Genomic DNA, 18,686 nt, shown 5'->3' on the forward strand with positions numbered 1-18,686 from the left:
TTTTACTTAGATTGTTTACTACCCACACAGAGTACAAAAACCTATTCAAGAAATTTGAGCAATATTCCGTCGAAGAGTTGCCATCTACCGATACTTTTGACTACCATATTTCATTAGTCATGAACCAGTTTAGTGCCATAGGCAAGGTCATTGATGACAATGTCTCTTTTGTCTACTTGTTAAAGAAACTTGGAAGAGAACATATTAGACGGGGTCTTTCCAGGAAGCAGTTCGATGTAAGTTGTTTTTGTTTTTTTTTGTATTTTCTCCGCACAATTGCACTTTTAGAAAAGTAATGGTAAATGAAGAAAAAATTAAAAATGGCCAGTTTGGGCATGGATTCCTTAAATTAGAGTATATTTGAATATAATCAATGTACAGGAATCATATTCTTTATCTTAGACTGTAGGAATAGAAGCATTGTAAAGAGCGAAAAAAAAAATTAAAACGGAAACACTTAACAAATTTTTTTCCCAAATGCGCTGGAACATATAAATCAGTTTTATTTTGCTAACCGCAAAAAAAAAAAAAAAATAGAAAATAGGCTGTAAAAAAAAGTGTAACATAGAAAGCATAACAAGACGCAGAACAAACATAAAAACACACAGAATAACATTAATTAGCAGCTATAAATTATGATATAGAAAGTTACACTTGTAAAGATACAAAATATATCCTGTCTATACTGCCCGCTTCCACTTCTAGCCTTTGAAATTTTGATTGTTCCGGATAACAGGAAACAAAAGTTGTATTTTTAGTGCATTTGGAGATATGAGCTTATTTCTAAAGTTTCATTAAATATTCGTTATTTTACTCTGTTTAGTCTTTGATAAGTCTGTTAGGAAAACAAAATAATTTTCTTATATTTCTTTCTAACAGAGTTAGGGTGATTTAGTGATTCATATCCATCCCTTTATACGAACAACTCTTGTTTGCAAACCTTTATGCCATGAATATGCCTATTTTCTGTCAAACAGTCAATAACCATAGCTATTTAAAATCGTAATAACAACACCCGCAATTTGGATAATAGTTTCTTAATATTTGATCTTAAAATATATTACCTACCTTGATTTCGTCCTCTAAACAGACAAAGATAGATGAAAGTGTCAAAAGTAAAAAGAAGAATAATTTATACGATTCTCGATGTCATAATTCACAACTACATTTTTGAATTTTATCTCTTCCACTTGAAAAAATATCGAAAAATTTTGTTCGTTGAGTAAGCTATCCATCAGGCTGTGTTAAGGAAAAGAAATGTCATATCTATTATTTTAGAATTCCAGTCCTTCAAAATCGTTTTTGAAAAACTGAAGTTTTCAAAAATTCAGTTGACGATTGCAGTCGGTGTGTAACATTTTTCTTTATGAGTTTCATTTTTGAAAATTTAGAGTAAAATAACATAGTTTGCAATTCAAATATGAACTTTTATTTCATAGCAATTTGTTGAGCTCTACATCGCTGAAATTTCCCCCGAATTTTGTGAAGCTGGTAAAAAGACTGTAGAAAAGGTTTTGAATTTCGCTACTGGTGTTATCGAGCAAGGTCTCTTCCAACTTGGTCAAGTCGACTCTAAGGCCCTAACCGCATTGGAAAAACAATCTATCCAGGATATCTGGAACAATCTTCGTTCCACTGGACTTGAAGAACTTGCAGTTAAAATGTTCACAAGGTAAACATTGTTGATATATTGCGTAAGAATTCTATTATTGACTATATAATTCCGATTTTTCTGTCTTTTATTAAATGGCAATGTATTATCTTTCTTTACAGAATTAACAAGGCAATTAATAAACACATAATTTTCCTTGAGATGACTGGGATTTACTCTAGATTTTTAGATGACTTTCCTCTATATCTTTTAGTCTGGGTATTCACACATTCAGAAACATTATTGCCTTTAGAGGACTAACACTTTTCAGACTGTTTTGAATCACTAGGGCTAATATAGTAAGACAGAGATAAGACGAGATAATATGTTGTTTATCTAATGCGTATTATAACATATAATCTTATATATATATATATATATATATATATATATATATATATATATATATATATATATATATATATATATATATATATATATATATATATATGTTTATCTTATAAAGAAATTAGCATAAGATAAAGTTCAGTTAAGAGAGAATTAACCACCCTCACAATTTAGAACATTAATAATGCGCCAAATATGAGGGAAATCAAAGAACAAGGAAATTACATAAAAGAATTATAAGTCAGAAACAAATCAGGTAAACTTCACATACCAAGAGACAGCGAAACAGATAAAATCAACAGCAGGGAAGAAAAAGATACAGTGAGAAGGGAGGTGGTAATTGTTTGAAGGGAAGAAATTTTTTCTAGGGCTATCTTTTGAAAACTTCATAAGGATGAAAATGGGGATTTTACACGTACCCTGACTCATATTCAAATTTGAGCTAACTTACACAAAAATCGCTGTTTTCTTCCAGACTCTTTGCTGCTCACCCAGAGTATAAGCTTTTGTTCACCGGACGATTTGGAAATGTCGACAATATTAATGAAAACGCCCCCTTTAGAGCCCATCTTCACAGAGTGCTTTCAGCTTTCGACATAGTCCTTGCTAGTCTTGATAATAACGCTCTTCTTGTTCGTCAACTGAAGGTAAGTCTTAGTTTTAATATATATCTAATAAGAACTTTTTAAATTAATATTTCAATCAGTATTTTAATATTTCAATTAGTATATTTTTATTTCATTTTTTATATTTTCTTAAAAGAAGTTTCTCAAAATTATCCCTGTGAATTCTACGTAACTTGAACTCAAATTATTAGATTTATTTTAGTAAGGTGTTGTATTTATCATTCTGAATCTCAATACTACCAGTAAAATATTATTTAAAGTACCATATACTGTAAACATGAAATCTGACTATTTGAATTGGCTGAATGGAATGGAAATAGCTGAACACAGCTATTTATGTCTTAAAAATTAAGCAAAATTGGGAATTCAATTTTGAATAGAAAAGACGTCCATTTGTAGCTATGCAGTTTTTGACAATTGCATGTATCAAAATAATAAAAAAAATAGTTGGTGAAAAATCGGGCAAAATTAAGCTAAAAATATATGGCATAAACAACTCAAGAATATGAGGCTTTCCTTTAAAGGCTTAGTTGTCTCGGGGTATCAACAATTTGCTTATGTTTTAGTTTTTAAAGAGGATAGAAATATTTATGGGAAACAGAAACTTCCTGGGAGTGTGCAAAGAGGGTGGCTTTCAATAGATTATTATGAAGGAGGCACGTGCCTAGCTGTGTTGGCCTCTGGCACCATGGAGCTGCAGTGAGTTGATATTAGCAGTAGTATAACGTTGTCAAGTTTTATTAATTAGTTTTACTTATTAAAGTTCACGGTCAAGCGTGGCAAAGCTGCTAAATATCTGATACTGATACGGAATTAAGAAGAACCAGTGAAGCTATTCGATATAGTTGATAAAATCCTTCTTTACTTCAAATTAAATTTTGCTTTTAATTGTTAACATCTTCAACGACCTTTTAAGTATTTTCAAGACCTTGGTTAAGAACCTTACCTTGCAAACCAACAATTCAAGTCAATATTAAGCTACTTAACGTTACTTTAAGCTATTTAAAACCATTTTAAGTACTTTCAAAACCAGTTTTTAGAGCTAATTTTACGCACCTTTTTTTAAGAGCCTTATTTATTTGACAGCAATTGTTCGCATAGCTAAGAATGTCCAGAGGAGAAGGAGATTTACTAAGATGTCGAAATCTTCTTTAAATTAGGTTTAACTTAAATGAGAACTCGTACAGTTCTGCAAGGTTAAGACAAAGCTAGTGATTTGTTCACTTTTCTAAAGTCTTAATAAAAACCCAGTTGACGAGAAAATGTGACGTGTAGATTTTGTTTCCAAACCGATCCTCTGATGGGTTAATAGCACAGTAAATACGAAATAGTGAAGATATTTTTCGTTAGAAAATGACACATAGATTCTAGCATTGGTGTGCAGCTGAAGTGCAAAAAAAAAATAGTTTACAACTATATCTCCTGTGATTGAACATACACTGTATTTTGTCAGATATATTTAAAAATTACGCCAGCGCATTCCGTTATTTTGTTTTCCTTGAGACTAGATCAAATCAATATTCTTATCATAGGACTGGGACAAACAAGGATACTCGAAAAACTTTTCAAGGGGGGCTACAAAAATGTTTACAGGGAGTCGAGATTTCGAAAAAACGTTCTTCTCACAAGAAAAATATTTTGTTCCAGATATTAAGACTTTTCGCAAATTATCTTAACGAAAATTTCACATAAAATGTTCTAAAAGATTGTTGTACCTATCTTCACATAACGCACTAAAATGGAACATGACTTAACAAAACACTACATAAATGAAACATGACTCGAGCTTCCACAGATATTTCCTCTCCCTAAAAAAAGGCGTATATTAACCCCTATTGAAATTACCCACCTTGTGTCTTTTCACTGAACCGTGCTTTAAAACCATATTCCTCCCCCATGTCTGCTCGACTTCCTCTGAAACACCAGGTGACGGCACTATTGTCAGACCCTCCTATCTTAGTTTAAACTCTTACTAGTTCTGTTTCTTTTATCATATATATATATATATATATATATATATATATATATATATATATATATATATATATATATATATATATATATATATATATATATATATATATATATATATATATATATATATATATATATATATATATATATATATATATATATTTATACATAAACATACGTATCTGTGCTTATTATTATATTCACTGAACCGTGCTTTAAAACCATATTCCTCCCCCATGTCTGCTCGACTTCCTCTGAAACACCAGGTGACGGCACTATTGTCAGACCCTCCTATCTTAGTTTAAACTCTTACTAGTTCTGTTTCTTTTATCATATATATATATATATATATATATATATATATATATATATATATATATATATATATATATATATATATATATATATATATATATATATATATATATATATATATATATTTATACATAAACATACGTATCTGTGCTTATTTAGGATCTTGGTCTTTTCCACACTCGTCTTGGCATGACTCGTGCTCATTTTGATCACTTTGCCACTGCCTTTTTATCAGTTGCTGAAGACATTGTACCAAATCAATTAACTGTCCTTGGTCGTGAATCATTGAATAAGGGCTTCAAGTTGATGATTGCTGTCATTGAAGAAGGTCTTCTACAACTAGAAATAATTGACCCCATTACTGGTAAGTTCAAAGATCTTTGAATTAGTTATTTTTTTTTTAAATGTATGGCAAATAAATTTAGAGCTTTGTGCCTACAATTTAAGGGCAACACTTGCAATCTGGTTAGCAAGGCCAGTTTCACTTTAAGTTGACGCTAGTGCTCACCGGAGAGTGTTCTGTTGGTAATTGTACTTTAGAAAACATTAAGTCACATTTGTTAGTCAATATCAGCAATAACTGTCGTCAATAAATTATTCAATGAAATTTATTACGCTCTTGAAAATCATGCAAAGTCTTAATGTAATTCGTTTGCTACGATTAGAAATGAGTTTTCCCAGCTGGCAAGTGAAACGAGGCTGATTTCCAAATAACCTACTTTTCATCAGTATCAGCTCTGAATTTTATTCTAGAGGGTTTTATAACCCTGGAGATTTTGCTATTATGGTGCTTTCACACTACAGTGTTGAACCTTTCACATTAGCAAACTTAAAACTTGACGTTATGCAATGTCATTTTACGGAGCAAATTTTTTCCTTAACGTAAGAAGTTTCAACTAGACTCGAACTCTGTATGGAACTTTTTTTTTATATAAGTTTATGCCGCGTTATGGAAAAGTCAGCGTTGTAGTTATAAAATAGAATTTTTGAATAAGCAGTGGGAGACTTTTAAAAGTAATTTAATAAATTTTTCGTAGATAGCCTTTCACACTTGATCAGAACTTGAATAACCACTTCCATTTTACATTTTAATTTTTGAATAGTTTGCTTGGATGACAGGATTTTAGGTGACAATTAGGATGGTTTGATTTGGTGACAATGGGTGACAATTTACACGCTAGGCTAGTGCGAATAGACTTACTGAAGAGTGGAAGTTTATGCTTAACTTTACATAACTTACACGACTAGTATAGGAAATTCAGTACGCAGTATGAAAGCCACTTAAGACAGGCCTTCTCACGAATTTTGCTGCCTTAAGAATCTCAAGAGCCAAAATGTCCTAAACTTGCGTATCTTAATAAAATATCAAACTTATCACCAAGATTTATGTCTAAATAATATAATAATTATTTTTCTATGGGATACGAGCTTTGATAGTTTTTTCTTTGTTTTATGGAATAAAAAAATTGTCAGGTAGAATAGGGACGTTTACGCGTCTTGCTGGAAGAACAGGGATGAATAAAAGGCCAGATATTCTGATTTCCCTAACCTTCATTGTGTTGCGAGAGCAACACTTTGGTTTTGTCGTGTTTTTTTTTTTTTTTTTTTTTTTGTTCCTAGCAACCCGATTTCAGCTTATTCCTAGAAAGTGGTAAGGGTCTAACCTCTGCGGTTTTTACGAAAAGTGTGGACCTTAGGCCGGATTGATGAATATGACTTTACATTTTGGAAAGCTTCGTAGAACTCTTGCCTGGGGCCAAAAAGGATGGTTTTTGCTTGTCCTTGAGCCAGAGCCTATAGTGTGTGAAGTGAAGAGGAGTTGTATAGCCTATGTCAGAGAGGACTATCTGAAGTTATGCACCCAAGCTTTCGTTTCATCAAACCATGTTTCTGCTTTCGAGTGGAAAGCTCCGTTCTAGCAGGCAAGCAGGCAGGCACCAGTTTCAAATTGAATATCGACTAAAATCTATAAGTGTTAAATATATGCGACAGTTACCCTGCCCCACAGCCAATATATCTTCTTTGAGTGATAAATAGAAAAATTTAGAGAAGCAAAAAAGCGGCATTTTCCCTCGGGTCCGAAAGTGCTGCCGTGATTTCGGCTAAGTTTATCATTCGGTTTTTCGCACTTGGGATTGCGGTAGAGAAATGGTATCAGATGTGCCTCTTAAAATTTAAAAGTTCTCTCATTGCTAAGGAAATTAGAGTTTATCCTTTGCTCCTTTCTAGGTGATGACGTTAGAAAGTTGGCCTACGGCAAAAAAGTCAACTTTTGAACTAAGACAGATAGATTTTTTTTCGACGGCAGTCGATAGCTTTTGATGAGCTGATTAAAGTATATGTCATCCATTTTCTTGTACAAAAATTCCTTCATGAGATATACCAGTTTGAAAGTTTAAAGGGGTTGACAACTTCAGTAGTAAGGTACACACTGAAACCAAAAATAGGCCGATACCAATTGTGAGACATATAGGGGAGTTGTAAGCAACAGTCGGCTGTTAGCTCATAATCATCCTCCGCAATGAGGGGTTCGCAACTCTTACTAGTTGGTGTACCTATTTTTTGTTTCCGTTGTATTTGATGGTAAGACCAATTTGGTTCTAGTGGTAAGACATGTAGGGGACTTGTAAGTAATAATCGGCTGTAAGGCTACAATCATCTTTAGCAATGAGGAGTTTGCAACTTTTGCGAGTTGGTGTACCTAGTATGTATTTTACCATCCTTACAGATTAACAACTTCAGCGTTTAGTCGCAGCGAGGAAACAAAACCAAAGTGTTGCTCTCGCAACACTTTACTCGGCGAAGCCGAGCAAAGGTTGCCGCAACACCTCACGTTGCCCATGCAACGTAGATCTAATTCTTTTTCAGAAATAAATGAATCTTATTAAGTTACAATAAAATTATTAGAAATAATTTTAAATCTTGAACGGCTTCTTTGAACTTGCCACAGCTAATACTTAAAAAAATGTTGGATAAACAAGAGTTTTCTCTAGTGTTTCGAGCTCAGGTTTTTCAATGGTGTGACAAGTAATGGTATTGTTGGGATTATTCTTCTAATTACGAATGTCTTTCTTACTATCTAATTCCCGAATGTATTTCTTACAGGACTTTCAGTTAGAGAAGTTGAAGCTGTTAAACAAACTTGGAATTTGGTAAAACCTGATCTCATGGGTGTTGGCATGCGTATTTTCAAAAGGTAAGCAAATAAAATATAAAATTTACAAAATATATACATTTAAATCTATTTAGCTATCGAGACCTCGTTGTCACTGACAAGATTTTGATTTTTGTATATTTAGCAAATTACTAGTGTTAGTATTGGTAGTGCAAATTAGTAGTTCAATTTCTCTGGAATGTTTTCCAGTGAAAGTGCCTACGAATTGTTTTGAGTATCCAACTGACTGACCGTTTTTCAAACAGCAGGATGTAGGAAAAGTGTGGTTCAATCCCGCTTTCTTGGGCTATAGTAAAGGAAGGTAAAGATGACTAGGGCACGTTCTGCGGATGAAGGGCGACAGATTACCAGAAATTGTCTTTTCGACCAACCGTCTAGGACTAAACGGAAAGGAGACGTCTGCTGTTGGGGTGAGAGGATGTAAAAAAAGACTTAAGGGAAATGGGAACCACCTGGAAGGGTTTAAAGAGGGAGGTTTTGGATATATTAGCATGGAGGAAGGAGCGTTTGTAGTTGTTTTGGCCTTAGGCGACTTGGTGCTGTGGTGAGTTGTTAGTAGTAATAACAGTAGCAGAAGTAGTAGCCTTAAGGATGCTGCTGAAAGCGCAAGGTATATAATCCTTGGTAAGTAACTGTGATGGCCATAGAAAAATTTTATTAGTTAGCATTATGACATAGATTATATCTACAATTTTAATAATTAGGGCACCACCTTCAAATATAGTATGTAGATAAAATATACCTACCCAAAAAAAAAATCCCTTTTGAGAAACCCAAATGCGTCAAAAAATAAGTTTGTATTCTTTTTCAGCCTTTTCGAAGCCTTCCCAGCTTATCAAGCTGTCTTCCCCAAATTCAGTGATGTTCCTCTTGATAAACTGGAGGACATCCCAGCTGTTGGTAAGCACGCCATCTCTGTAACTACTAAGCTTGATGAACTCATCCAAACCCTTGACCAGCCGGCAAATCTTCTTCTCCTTGCTAGGCAATTGGGTGAAGATCATATTGTCTTAGGAGTAAACAAGCCAATGTTCAAGGTAACTATTGGTTTTTAGTAGGACACTATAAGAATATCTTCAACATCAAATTCATAATAAAGTGTTTATATGAAATTGAAAATTTTGTAACAAGGAATCGACAACTTTACTAAAAGTAATTCATGCCGGATTGACGACAGGTTGTAAAACAATGAGCTAAATTTCAAATTATAAGGAATTTTATGTACATTTTTAGAAGAATCATTTTTAAGTTCACCCATTGAAATTTTTCCATCCCATAGTGCTCAAAATGTAAGACTGGTTTTGTTGCTATTTTCAATTTAGCTCATTATGTGCCGGCTACTATATTACTTAGTTAAACAAATTTTCTCGGCCTATCCATGCCACAAGGTGAAACACAGAAGTTAGTAGTTTTCAGAAGAGCAAAACATTGTTTGTTTTATTTGAGGTAATAACAAACCACATAATAAGATAAAAACGGATATAACACCTTACTTTAGCAGTCTTAAAAGGGTCCTCAACAGGGCCCAATTATTCTGAACAAGAAGATGGGTGTTACTCTTCATTCTAAGATCATGTTACCATCCGGTTAGATTATTCCTCTGCGCACGTAATACATTGGGCCTATTGCTAAATGTGGATGCTCACTTTTTGCTAGGGCTTCTAAATCCCTACTGGCCCTACTCTAGAGGATTTGAAATTGGGTGAGCTGTAGCACCGAGAGGGCACCATTTCAACCTCAGAGAGAGATACTGCAACATCGTTTTACGGGGTGTCAAGGGCACTTCACGCTGAGTAAGAACGGCTTTGAAGGACGTTGCACTTATATTTGGAATGGTCTTCCAATGAGGTTATCCCAAAAAACCTGTCCGTTTGTTTCTATTTAAAAGAAGTTCAAAAAGACATAACACTATCGAGAATTTCTGGGTAAATGGTTTTTTAGTGGCATATCACACCCCAACTTTTAAGCAGCCTGGTGCCATGAAAGTTTTCATAGTATTAACAAAATATTTCCTTCCCTCGACTCTGAGGCCTAGATATCGCAAAGTTTATGCTTCCAAAGCTTGTGGATGTAAACAATTTCTAAGTTAATAATTTATTTTCTGAATTTTGTAAAAGTACTTGTCCGACATCTTGAGACCGATCTTGATCAACAGTTCAAGAACTGTCTAACAATATCTAGGAATTCTAGGAACAACCTAGTATCGATTTTGAAACTGAAAGCCTAACTAATAAATTTTGTTGCTAAAAAAAAAATGTTTCGCAACACATAATTTAGAGATATATTATACTCTTAATGGATAAACCACCGTCAAATGGAGCTCAAAACGTCTGTGACCGATAAATTCTCTTTTTATAGAAAATAAACGGCCAAGGAGGCTCAGAATGGTTTTACTCTTAGTATCCTCTATCCAATTATAGTAATGTATTTCTCTGTTAGTAAAATTATACCAGATCTCTTTTCACACATTGCATATTATTAAAGCCTGGTAATAATAATACTAATAGTTTTACTTAAAACCAGCAACTCTACTGCTCAGGAACATCATTCTATTACGTATTAAATAAAAAACAAAACTTTCTGAAAAAGTAGTTTTCTAAAGAAAAGTAAAATCCATATTAAACTTAGGATCAGAAGAAATAAAAACCTGCTATAATTGAAAAAGCAACCAGAAATTACTATTAAAGAATAAATGAAACCCAAAACGAACAGAAATTAAATCAACAATCATAGTAGAAAAATATACAACAGGTACTAATATAAATGAATAAATAAATCTAAAAACGAGGAAAGCTTAAGTTGAATATGTAAATCAAGCTTAAAACGAGCAAAAATATTTTGCTAATGAGGCATAAATGAAACCCAAAACCAACAGAAATTAAATAAACAATCATAGCAAAAGAACAGACAATACTTACTAATATAAATGAGTAAATAAATCTTAAAATAAGTGAAACGTAAATTGAATATTCAAATCCAGCTTGAAACGAACAAAAGTCTCTACAAAGAAGAGTTTGGGTTTTGCCTCCTTTCACTGTAAAAGTCTAAAACTTACTGCGTCATAGGTGCTTTACTGAAAACTCTATATGTCTTGAACCATCTTGAAAAGTCCAAATAAAATAAACTGAATGTTTGATATATAATACGTTTAATTGTTGAAAGATCATCAGTTCAATATTTTATTTTACTGTAATTATATTTTCATTTTCAATGCTGCAATAATTTGAAAAGAAAGGTTTGGTGATAAAAAACCTTCACAATCATCCGTACACAACCTTAATGCACGCTGAACGTTTTTCCTGCCATCTTTAAGCACCTCAATTCGTTTCACATCGTAAGACCAGATATTATCTGACGCCATGATTTTTGTCTCTTCCTTCCCATAGCAGCAAATTTCGTAATTAATTTCATCGTTCTTGACAAGTATCATCCTCGTAATCTTGCACGGCCAAAGCTTGTAATATGTAACAGAGGTACAAGCCAAGAGGTACAAGAGGTACAAGCCAAACATATTACAAGCCAAAGCTTGTAATATTTAAACAGAGTGAACGCTTGGCTATCCGGCTGCATAGCGACTGGGGAAAATGCCACTCTTAGTACAAAGTGAACACAATAATTAATCCTCCTTATTTTTAATGAATAACACGTGTCTCGAAATTTGAAACCACTTGGAAAGCCAATAGCATGGAGGATCGAATTTGTCTTTCTATTTCGTCTTTCTATTAACTAATTAATAACACTCTTACAGTGAAATGTCCAATTTCTTGTTATAAAGCACATAGCCATAGCATTATAGAAGCCAGCTTCCTTTCTTGAATGCTTGAGAAGTATTAAAAAACAAGTTCATGAAAAACTTACCAAACAGGTTTCTTAATAATCCAAACAGGCAATTTTTTTGTGCTCACTGATTGAAATTTAGTTAGATATATGAAGTGCCTCTGGGAAAGAAGAAATAAATAATAATAATAAACACTGGAGCCATATTGCCTTTACTATAGGCAACGCTATAGCGTCACCCTTGAAAGATAATTTGTATCATTTAACGGTTAATGTTCCATTTCTAGAATTTTGGAAAAGTTCTTGTCCGTCTCCTTGAGAACGACCTTGGCCAACGGTTTTCTAGCTTTGCTTCTAACTCGTGGCACAGAGCTTATGATGTCATCGTGGAATATATCGAGGAAGGACTTCAGCAGAGCTACAAACAGGATCCCGTCACTGGCATCACCGATGCAGAGAAACTACTGGTACAAGAATCTTGGGAGCTGTTGAAACCAGATCTTCTGGGTCTTGGACGAAAGATTTTCGGAGTGTAAGTGGCTGTCAATAGAAATTCTAGGCTATATGTGGAAACTGTAAAATATAGAAAGTAGAAATGGGAAGATTAACGAAGAGTGGTTTATTTTAATCCCCGATTCTAATCTAAAAGGGACATCATGAATCTATAGATTGATGTATTTAACAATTAACTCAACAATGAATTTGAATTATAAAAGACTCTGTTTTAGACATTTACCAGGTGTTCAAGATTATAGTGATAGTTGAAAAGTGTTTACTTATTGTTAGGACATCCTTTAAGTGAGAAACTTCAAAATGTGTTGGATTGCTAGTCCAGTGCAAAGCCTGATATAGCAGCGTATTCTCGCCCATATGTATAACGCTTTTGCTATGTCAAACGTCCTTGCATTGAAGCTATTTTGGACTATTTAATAACTTCCGATAAGAAAATTATTCGGTCTATACATTTTCGTTTGTCGAACTATTTGTCATTATGTCTCAACGGGCAAGAAATAAATGTCTGGTTTGAGATTAATTGTTAACTGAGCCACTCCAAGAACACTGTCAGGTTCACTTTTTGTCTAAGCTGGATAAGTCAAACAGCCTCCATCTTGCTATTTGTCAGTATATTATTTAAATTTGATTTTTCTTTTGTGTGTGTATTGGTATCCCTATGCTTTTAGTATTATTTATTGTTGTTTACTTGTTACATTATTCGCAATAGTATAGTCTTTCCTCTGCGTTTATTTTTCTTTCTTGTCTTCTTTCATCTATTCCATTTTTGAACCCTTGTGTGATATATATATATATATATATATATATATATATATATATATATATATATATATATATATATATATATATATATATATATATATATATATATATATATATATATATATATATATATATATATATATATATATATATATATATATATATATATATGGGATATAAAGACATCGATATGTAAACATATAAATATATATTGCGTTGCTACACTTGGATGTCCTACAAATAGACGTGCAAAGAATTTTTTTAGTTTTCACTTCAAACACAAGCTAATTCCTAACAATACCTCAATATTCTTCCAAAATGCCTGCAAGAAAGTAAAACCTTAACTTAAAATTATGAGGTGTCAGAGCACCCCTCACCCGACAAAATTATTTTAATCTCCCTTGAAAAATGGGAGATTACCTACATCCCTATGATTTCCATGTCGCTTGTTCCGCCCATTTTTCTAAAAACTTAATTGCAGGATATTTACAAAGCACCCAGATTATCAAATCCTTTTCACTCGTGTTGGCTTTGGAGATACACCACTTACTCAGTTGGACAATAACCCTGCCTTTGGTGAACACATAATTAAGGTTATGAGGTCATTTGACTACGTTATCCGAAACTTGGGTAAACCCAAGACCCTTTTGGCTTACTTGAAGAACGTTGGGGCTGATCACATTGCTAGAAATGTTGAACGTCGTCATTTCCAGGTAAAATCAAATTGTTGCTAATTGGCACCTAGATTTGCATCTAGTGGAATCTAGAAAACACTTACCACTTCTCATCTGTTTTTCAAATAAAACCCTTGAAAGTGTTAGCGAGGATATCTTTATGATTTAACAATTAGCTAATCAAACATTCTTCATTCAAAGAGACATTAAGAGTCCCCTACAAAGCATAGCATAAGAAAAAGTGTAAATAATAAAATTACTGTTTTTGTTAGTTAAAAATTATGTAATTTTGCAGGCGCCGGAATTTGTCTATATCCCTAACCATAGAACTATTCACCTTTGATTCAAACTTCTTCCCTTCTTTTTCATTTGTTCATTCGTGATCTTTTTTAGAGCAGGTCTTCTTTGTTTTTTGGTGATTTCTCTGCTTCCGTTTTCTTTCTTTATTGTCTATATTTTTACTGTTGGTTAATCTAACTATTCTATTATGTATCCTCTGCTTTTTTTCTACATTGTAGAAGTCAATGTATTTGCATTGTATTTTTCGTTGTTTCATCATCGTGTTGGTGAGTGCCCAACAGACTATACTCCCTCGCCCGAACTACCAAAAGTAGTGTTTAATACAAGCTTTTGATGATGATAATAAAGTCCTGTTGCAGTGAATCATTATTATAAACACAGGCTAGTTGTAGAGATACATTTAATTCCGGAGTTTTCAGCTTTAGTCGACTTAAGATCAATTAAGTTGATTAAGCCAGTAATAAAACTGTTTTCGGCAATTGCTATTATAAATACAGTCTAATAGCTGAAAATTGGCGCTTAATCGTCAATTTGGTACCAAAGTAATTGATTGATTTCTAACTTGTTTCAGTGATAAGGATATTCTCTAAAAGTGAGTACTAATGCTTAAATATCTTCACCAAAACTAAACGTTTATTTTTACCAGTTACTTTTATATGATTTAAAATTCCTAGTCTCTCGCCTTTTTAGTCCATGTAACCTTTTCTGAGTCCCGACTAAAATAGATTTTCAACATTCTAGGACCTAAGAAAACCCTGCAAAACGTTCGGACATTTTTCACTGGAATATGACTAGCATAATGTGCCCACAACCAAAGTTGTTTTTAATTTTCTTTAATATCAAACAGTTCGTGGTAATGAACTGCGGTAAGGAGCGACCCGGCTCAATTGTAACCGAAGCTCTAAAAAATGGAATTTTGATACCAATAGTTGCATCAAAAGGATTGCATTTTTCTGCTGATTTTAAATATATAAGTTTCATCAAGATTAGTCTTACCCATCAAAAGTTATGAGCCTGAGAAAATTTTCCTTATTTTACAAAGTAGGAAAACACCCCCTATAAGTAATACAATCTTAACAAAAATCACACTATCAGGTTCAGCATATAAGAGAACCCTACTGCATAAGTTTTAAGCTTATATCTAATAAAATCTGGAATTTTGTCTTTTTTGCCAGAGGACAGATCACGGATGTGTCTTTGTTTGTTTTGTTTTTTTTTTCCCAGGGGTGATCGTATCAACCCAGTGGTCCTAAAATGTCACAAGAGGGCTCATTCTAACAGAAATTAAGAGTTTTAGTTCCCTTTTTAAGTGTCCAAGAAAATTGGAGGGCACCCAGGCCCCCTTCCACGGTCTTTTTTTCCCAAAGTCACCGGATCAAAATTTTATATGTCCATTTTGTTCAACATAGTCAAAAAACCTAATAATTATGTCTCTCGGGACAACTTAAGCCCCCAGAGTCCCCGGGGGAGCAGCTGCAAGTTTCAGACTTTTACCATTGTATACATATAGTAATGGTTGGAAGTGTACAGACTTTTCAGGGGGACTTTTCGCATTGAGGGGGGGGGGGATTTGATCAAGGGGAGTGGGTTACGTGGGAGGATCTTCCAATGGAGGAATTTATAATAAGAGAAGAGAATTCCCATGAAGTGGCCCTAGGATTTTCTAGCACTATTTGAAAAAAAAGACAATGAGAAAATAAATGAAAAAAAAAAGTTTTTTCAGCTAGAAGTAAGGAGCAGCATTAAAACCTAAGACGATTAGAAATTATTACTTATATAAGGGGGTTCGTCTCCTCCACAATACCTCGCTCTTTACGCTAAAGTACTTTTAGTAATTTCAATTATTTATTCTACGGACTTTATGATTCAGGTCATTCTTAAGGAACTGGGAAAAAAAAATCAAACTTTAGTTTAAAGAGCGAGGTATTGACGGAGGGGAAAACTTCCTTATATACGTAATAAAATTATACTAATATACAAGTTCGTTACATAAGTTAATTCGTAAGTTACTTATATTTGTAACTAATAAAAACGTTCGTAAAAAAAGTTCTAGTTGTCTTTTTAAGTAACCAAAATTGTAGGGCAACTAGGCCTCCTCCCATGACCCCTTCTTTTCATCCAATCAAAACTATGAGAAAGCTATTTAGCTCCAGCCCAAAAACAAAAACAAAATTAATATGGAAACTTCGGCTTAATTGTTCATGTGCGGTGAGCCAAATTCAACACATGTATTAATTCAAAAATGTTCAGAAATTAAATAAAAAACTTAAAGTTTTAAGTTCTTAGAAATTAAAGTTTTTTTTAGTTGCAAGTAAGGAGCAACATTAAAACTCAAAACGAACAGAAACTATTCCATATATGAAAGTGGTTGTCCCCTCCTCAACGTCCCGCTCTTTACGCTAAAGTTTGAATCTTTTTCACAACTCTACTTTTTAAAACAATAAAAAACTTTAGCGTAAAGAGCGAGGAAAAGAGCAATAAAAAACTTTAGCGTAAAGAGCGAGGCGTTGAGGAGGGGAAAACCCCTTTCAAATACGGAAATATTTCAGTTCGCTATAAGTTTTAATGTCGCTACTTACTTGCAGTTAAAAAAAACTTGTTTTTTTATATTTTTGTTCAAAGAAACGAATTTGTCCTCTGGAAACACCATTCGGCTTGTTTTGCTCTTAAAGTAATCATTCCTGTTACTTTAAAGCGTTTAAAGGTATTTCTAAAAATAACTTTATATCTTTGGTCCAACTTAGGAGAACCATATAGTTTTACTCAAATGACAAGGCTAGATCGTTAACTATAGTCAACATCTATATAAGCAAAAATACCCCCGATATTTCATTTATAGTTAACCATTGTTACTCCCTAAAGTAAGCATATTTGTGGTCTTTTGCAAATGATGACTTTTGGAAGGAAAAAAAAGTTTTAAAAAAGGAATTAATTTAGCTAATTCTCACACTTTATTCAATTTTATAACTTATCCCATTTTAGGCCTTCTCAGAAGCTCTGATTCCAGTTATGCAAAATGAGCTTCAAGCCCAATTGAGACCCGAAGCAGTCGCCGCCTGGAGAAAAGGACTCGACCGTATCATTGGTGTAATCGACCAAGGTCTTCTCGGCCTTAAGGAAGTAAATCCCCAGATTGCTTTCTCTGCTGCTGATATCGCAGCTATTCAACGAACATGGGCTCTTGCCAAGCCTGACTTAATGGGAAAAGGAGCAATCGTTTTCAAACAGTAAGTAAAGTTTTCGATAAGTTCATGTTTACACACACACACACACACACACACACACACACACACACACACACACACACACACACACACACACACACACACACACACACACACACACATATATATATATATATATATATATATATATATATATATATATATATATATATATATATATATATATATATATATATATATATATATATATATATATATATATATATATATATATATATATATATATATATATATATAAACTTTCGTTTTCCAATTTAATGTGCTTTAATATTTGTGCACATCCCAGACGTAAAAGTAATGACCTTTTGAATGTGAGGCTAAATAGAATGCCTCAAATTTTCTCCATAACGTACAAAAGTCTGATAAGGTTAACAAGGTGTCAATTATGGTAAGAGGGGGGGGTGAGTTATATTTAGCAAACACAGCCAGCACATCTTTCGTCATTCCCGATTGGAGTAAGTAAAATTTAAATATTTATTAAAAAAAACCTCATTAACTAATATATTAGGGATTATGTGTTCAAAGTTAGTTTTAAAACGTAAAATCAAAATAACAATATTATTAAACATCAAGAGACAACAAAATGAAGGACGATATTAAATAAGTAATATTACCAATGAAGAATGGGTGAAAGCAAGATTTGAGCCTCTAGAGCTTGAAGAGTTCGGTCTACTGATCGAACTGATATTTCACAAAACAAATGTAGAGCAAATGGGGACTAGAAGTGTAGTTAAAGAATGGAAAAAATTGGTTATTTTCAGCCAAAAATAGTAAAGGGTTTTACGCGTAAAATCAGTTGAAGATTCTCCAGACATCGCACTTAGGGAAATAGTTCATTGATAGCTTCAGACTTCATCATTTTCTTAGCAGCCAGAACTTATAAGAAAAAATAGACGTTACTAAATAAGTTAAAGCATTGCTGATTAGTTAACCAATTTTGGATACTAAATAAAAGTTGTTTTTTTTACCAAAAAAGGAAAATAAAGAAAAAGAAAACTAGCAAAGGATTCCGTGTGACGAATCGGTTAGGGTTTGTTTTTTTTTGCTTGGAATTTAAGGAAATGGTTCTTCGCTCTATTCAAGCGTGAACATTTTCACAGGAACCAGAAAAAAGAAAAGACAGGTTAATTTATTGAAATAACATATTCATAAAATTATTCAAAAATTGTCATTAGCAGGAGTAAGTATGGTTTTAAAGCAATTAAATAAAAAAAACAAGTTTTTTTAACTGAAAGTAAGGAGCGACATTAAACTTAAAACGAACAGATATTACTTCCTATATGAAAGGGGCTGCTCCCTCCTCAACGCCCCGCTCTTTGCGCTAAA

At 33.2% G+C, this 18,686-nt stretch overlaps 1 protein-coding gene across 1 annotated transcript in view; it reads left to right on the top strand.

Annotated features, from left to right (window-relative positions):
* LOC136043867 (uncharacterized) overlaps nucleotides 1–18,686 on the top strand; it is a 63,816-nt gene that overhangs the window by 25,793 nt on the left and 19,337 nt on the right. The window contains exons 12-20 of the mRNA XM_065728828.1: nucleotides 11–236; nucleotides 1,440–1,672; nucleotides 2,475–2,646; nucleotides 5,074–5,278; nucleotides 8,020–8,110; nucleotides 8,901–9,126; nucleotides 12,154–12,398; nucleotides 13,623–13,854; nucleotides 17,098–17,342. Coding sequence (XP_065584900.1) covers nucleotides 11–236; nucleotides 1,440–1,672; nucleotides 2,475–2,646; nucleotides 5,074–5,278; nucleotides 8,020–8,110; nucleotides 8,901–9,126; nucleotides 12,154–12,398; nucleotides 13,623–13,854; nucleotides 17,098–17,342 — 1,875 coding nt within the window. The remainder of the gene's footprint in view (nucleotides 1–10; nucleotides 237–1,439; nucleotides 1,673–2,474; nucleotides 2,647–5,073; nucleotides 5,279–8,019; nucleotides 8,111–8,900; nucleotides 9,127–12,153; nucleotides 12,399–13,622; nucleotides 13,855–17,097; nucleotides 17,343–18,686) is intronic.

The sequence above is a fragment of the Artemia franciscana genome, chromosome 2 (assembly GCF_032884065.1).
Source record: "Artemia franciscana chromosome 2, ASM3288406v1, whole genome shotgun sequence".
Taxonomy (NCBI): domain Eukaryota; kingdom Metazoa; phylum Arthropoda; class Branchiopoda; order Anostraca; family Artemiidae; genus Artemia; species Artemia franciscana.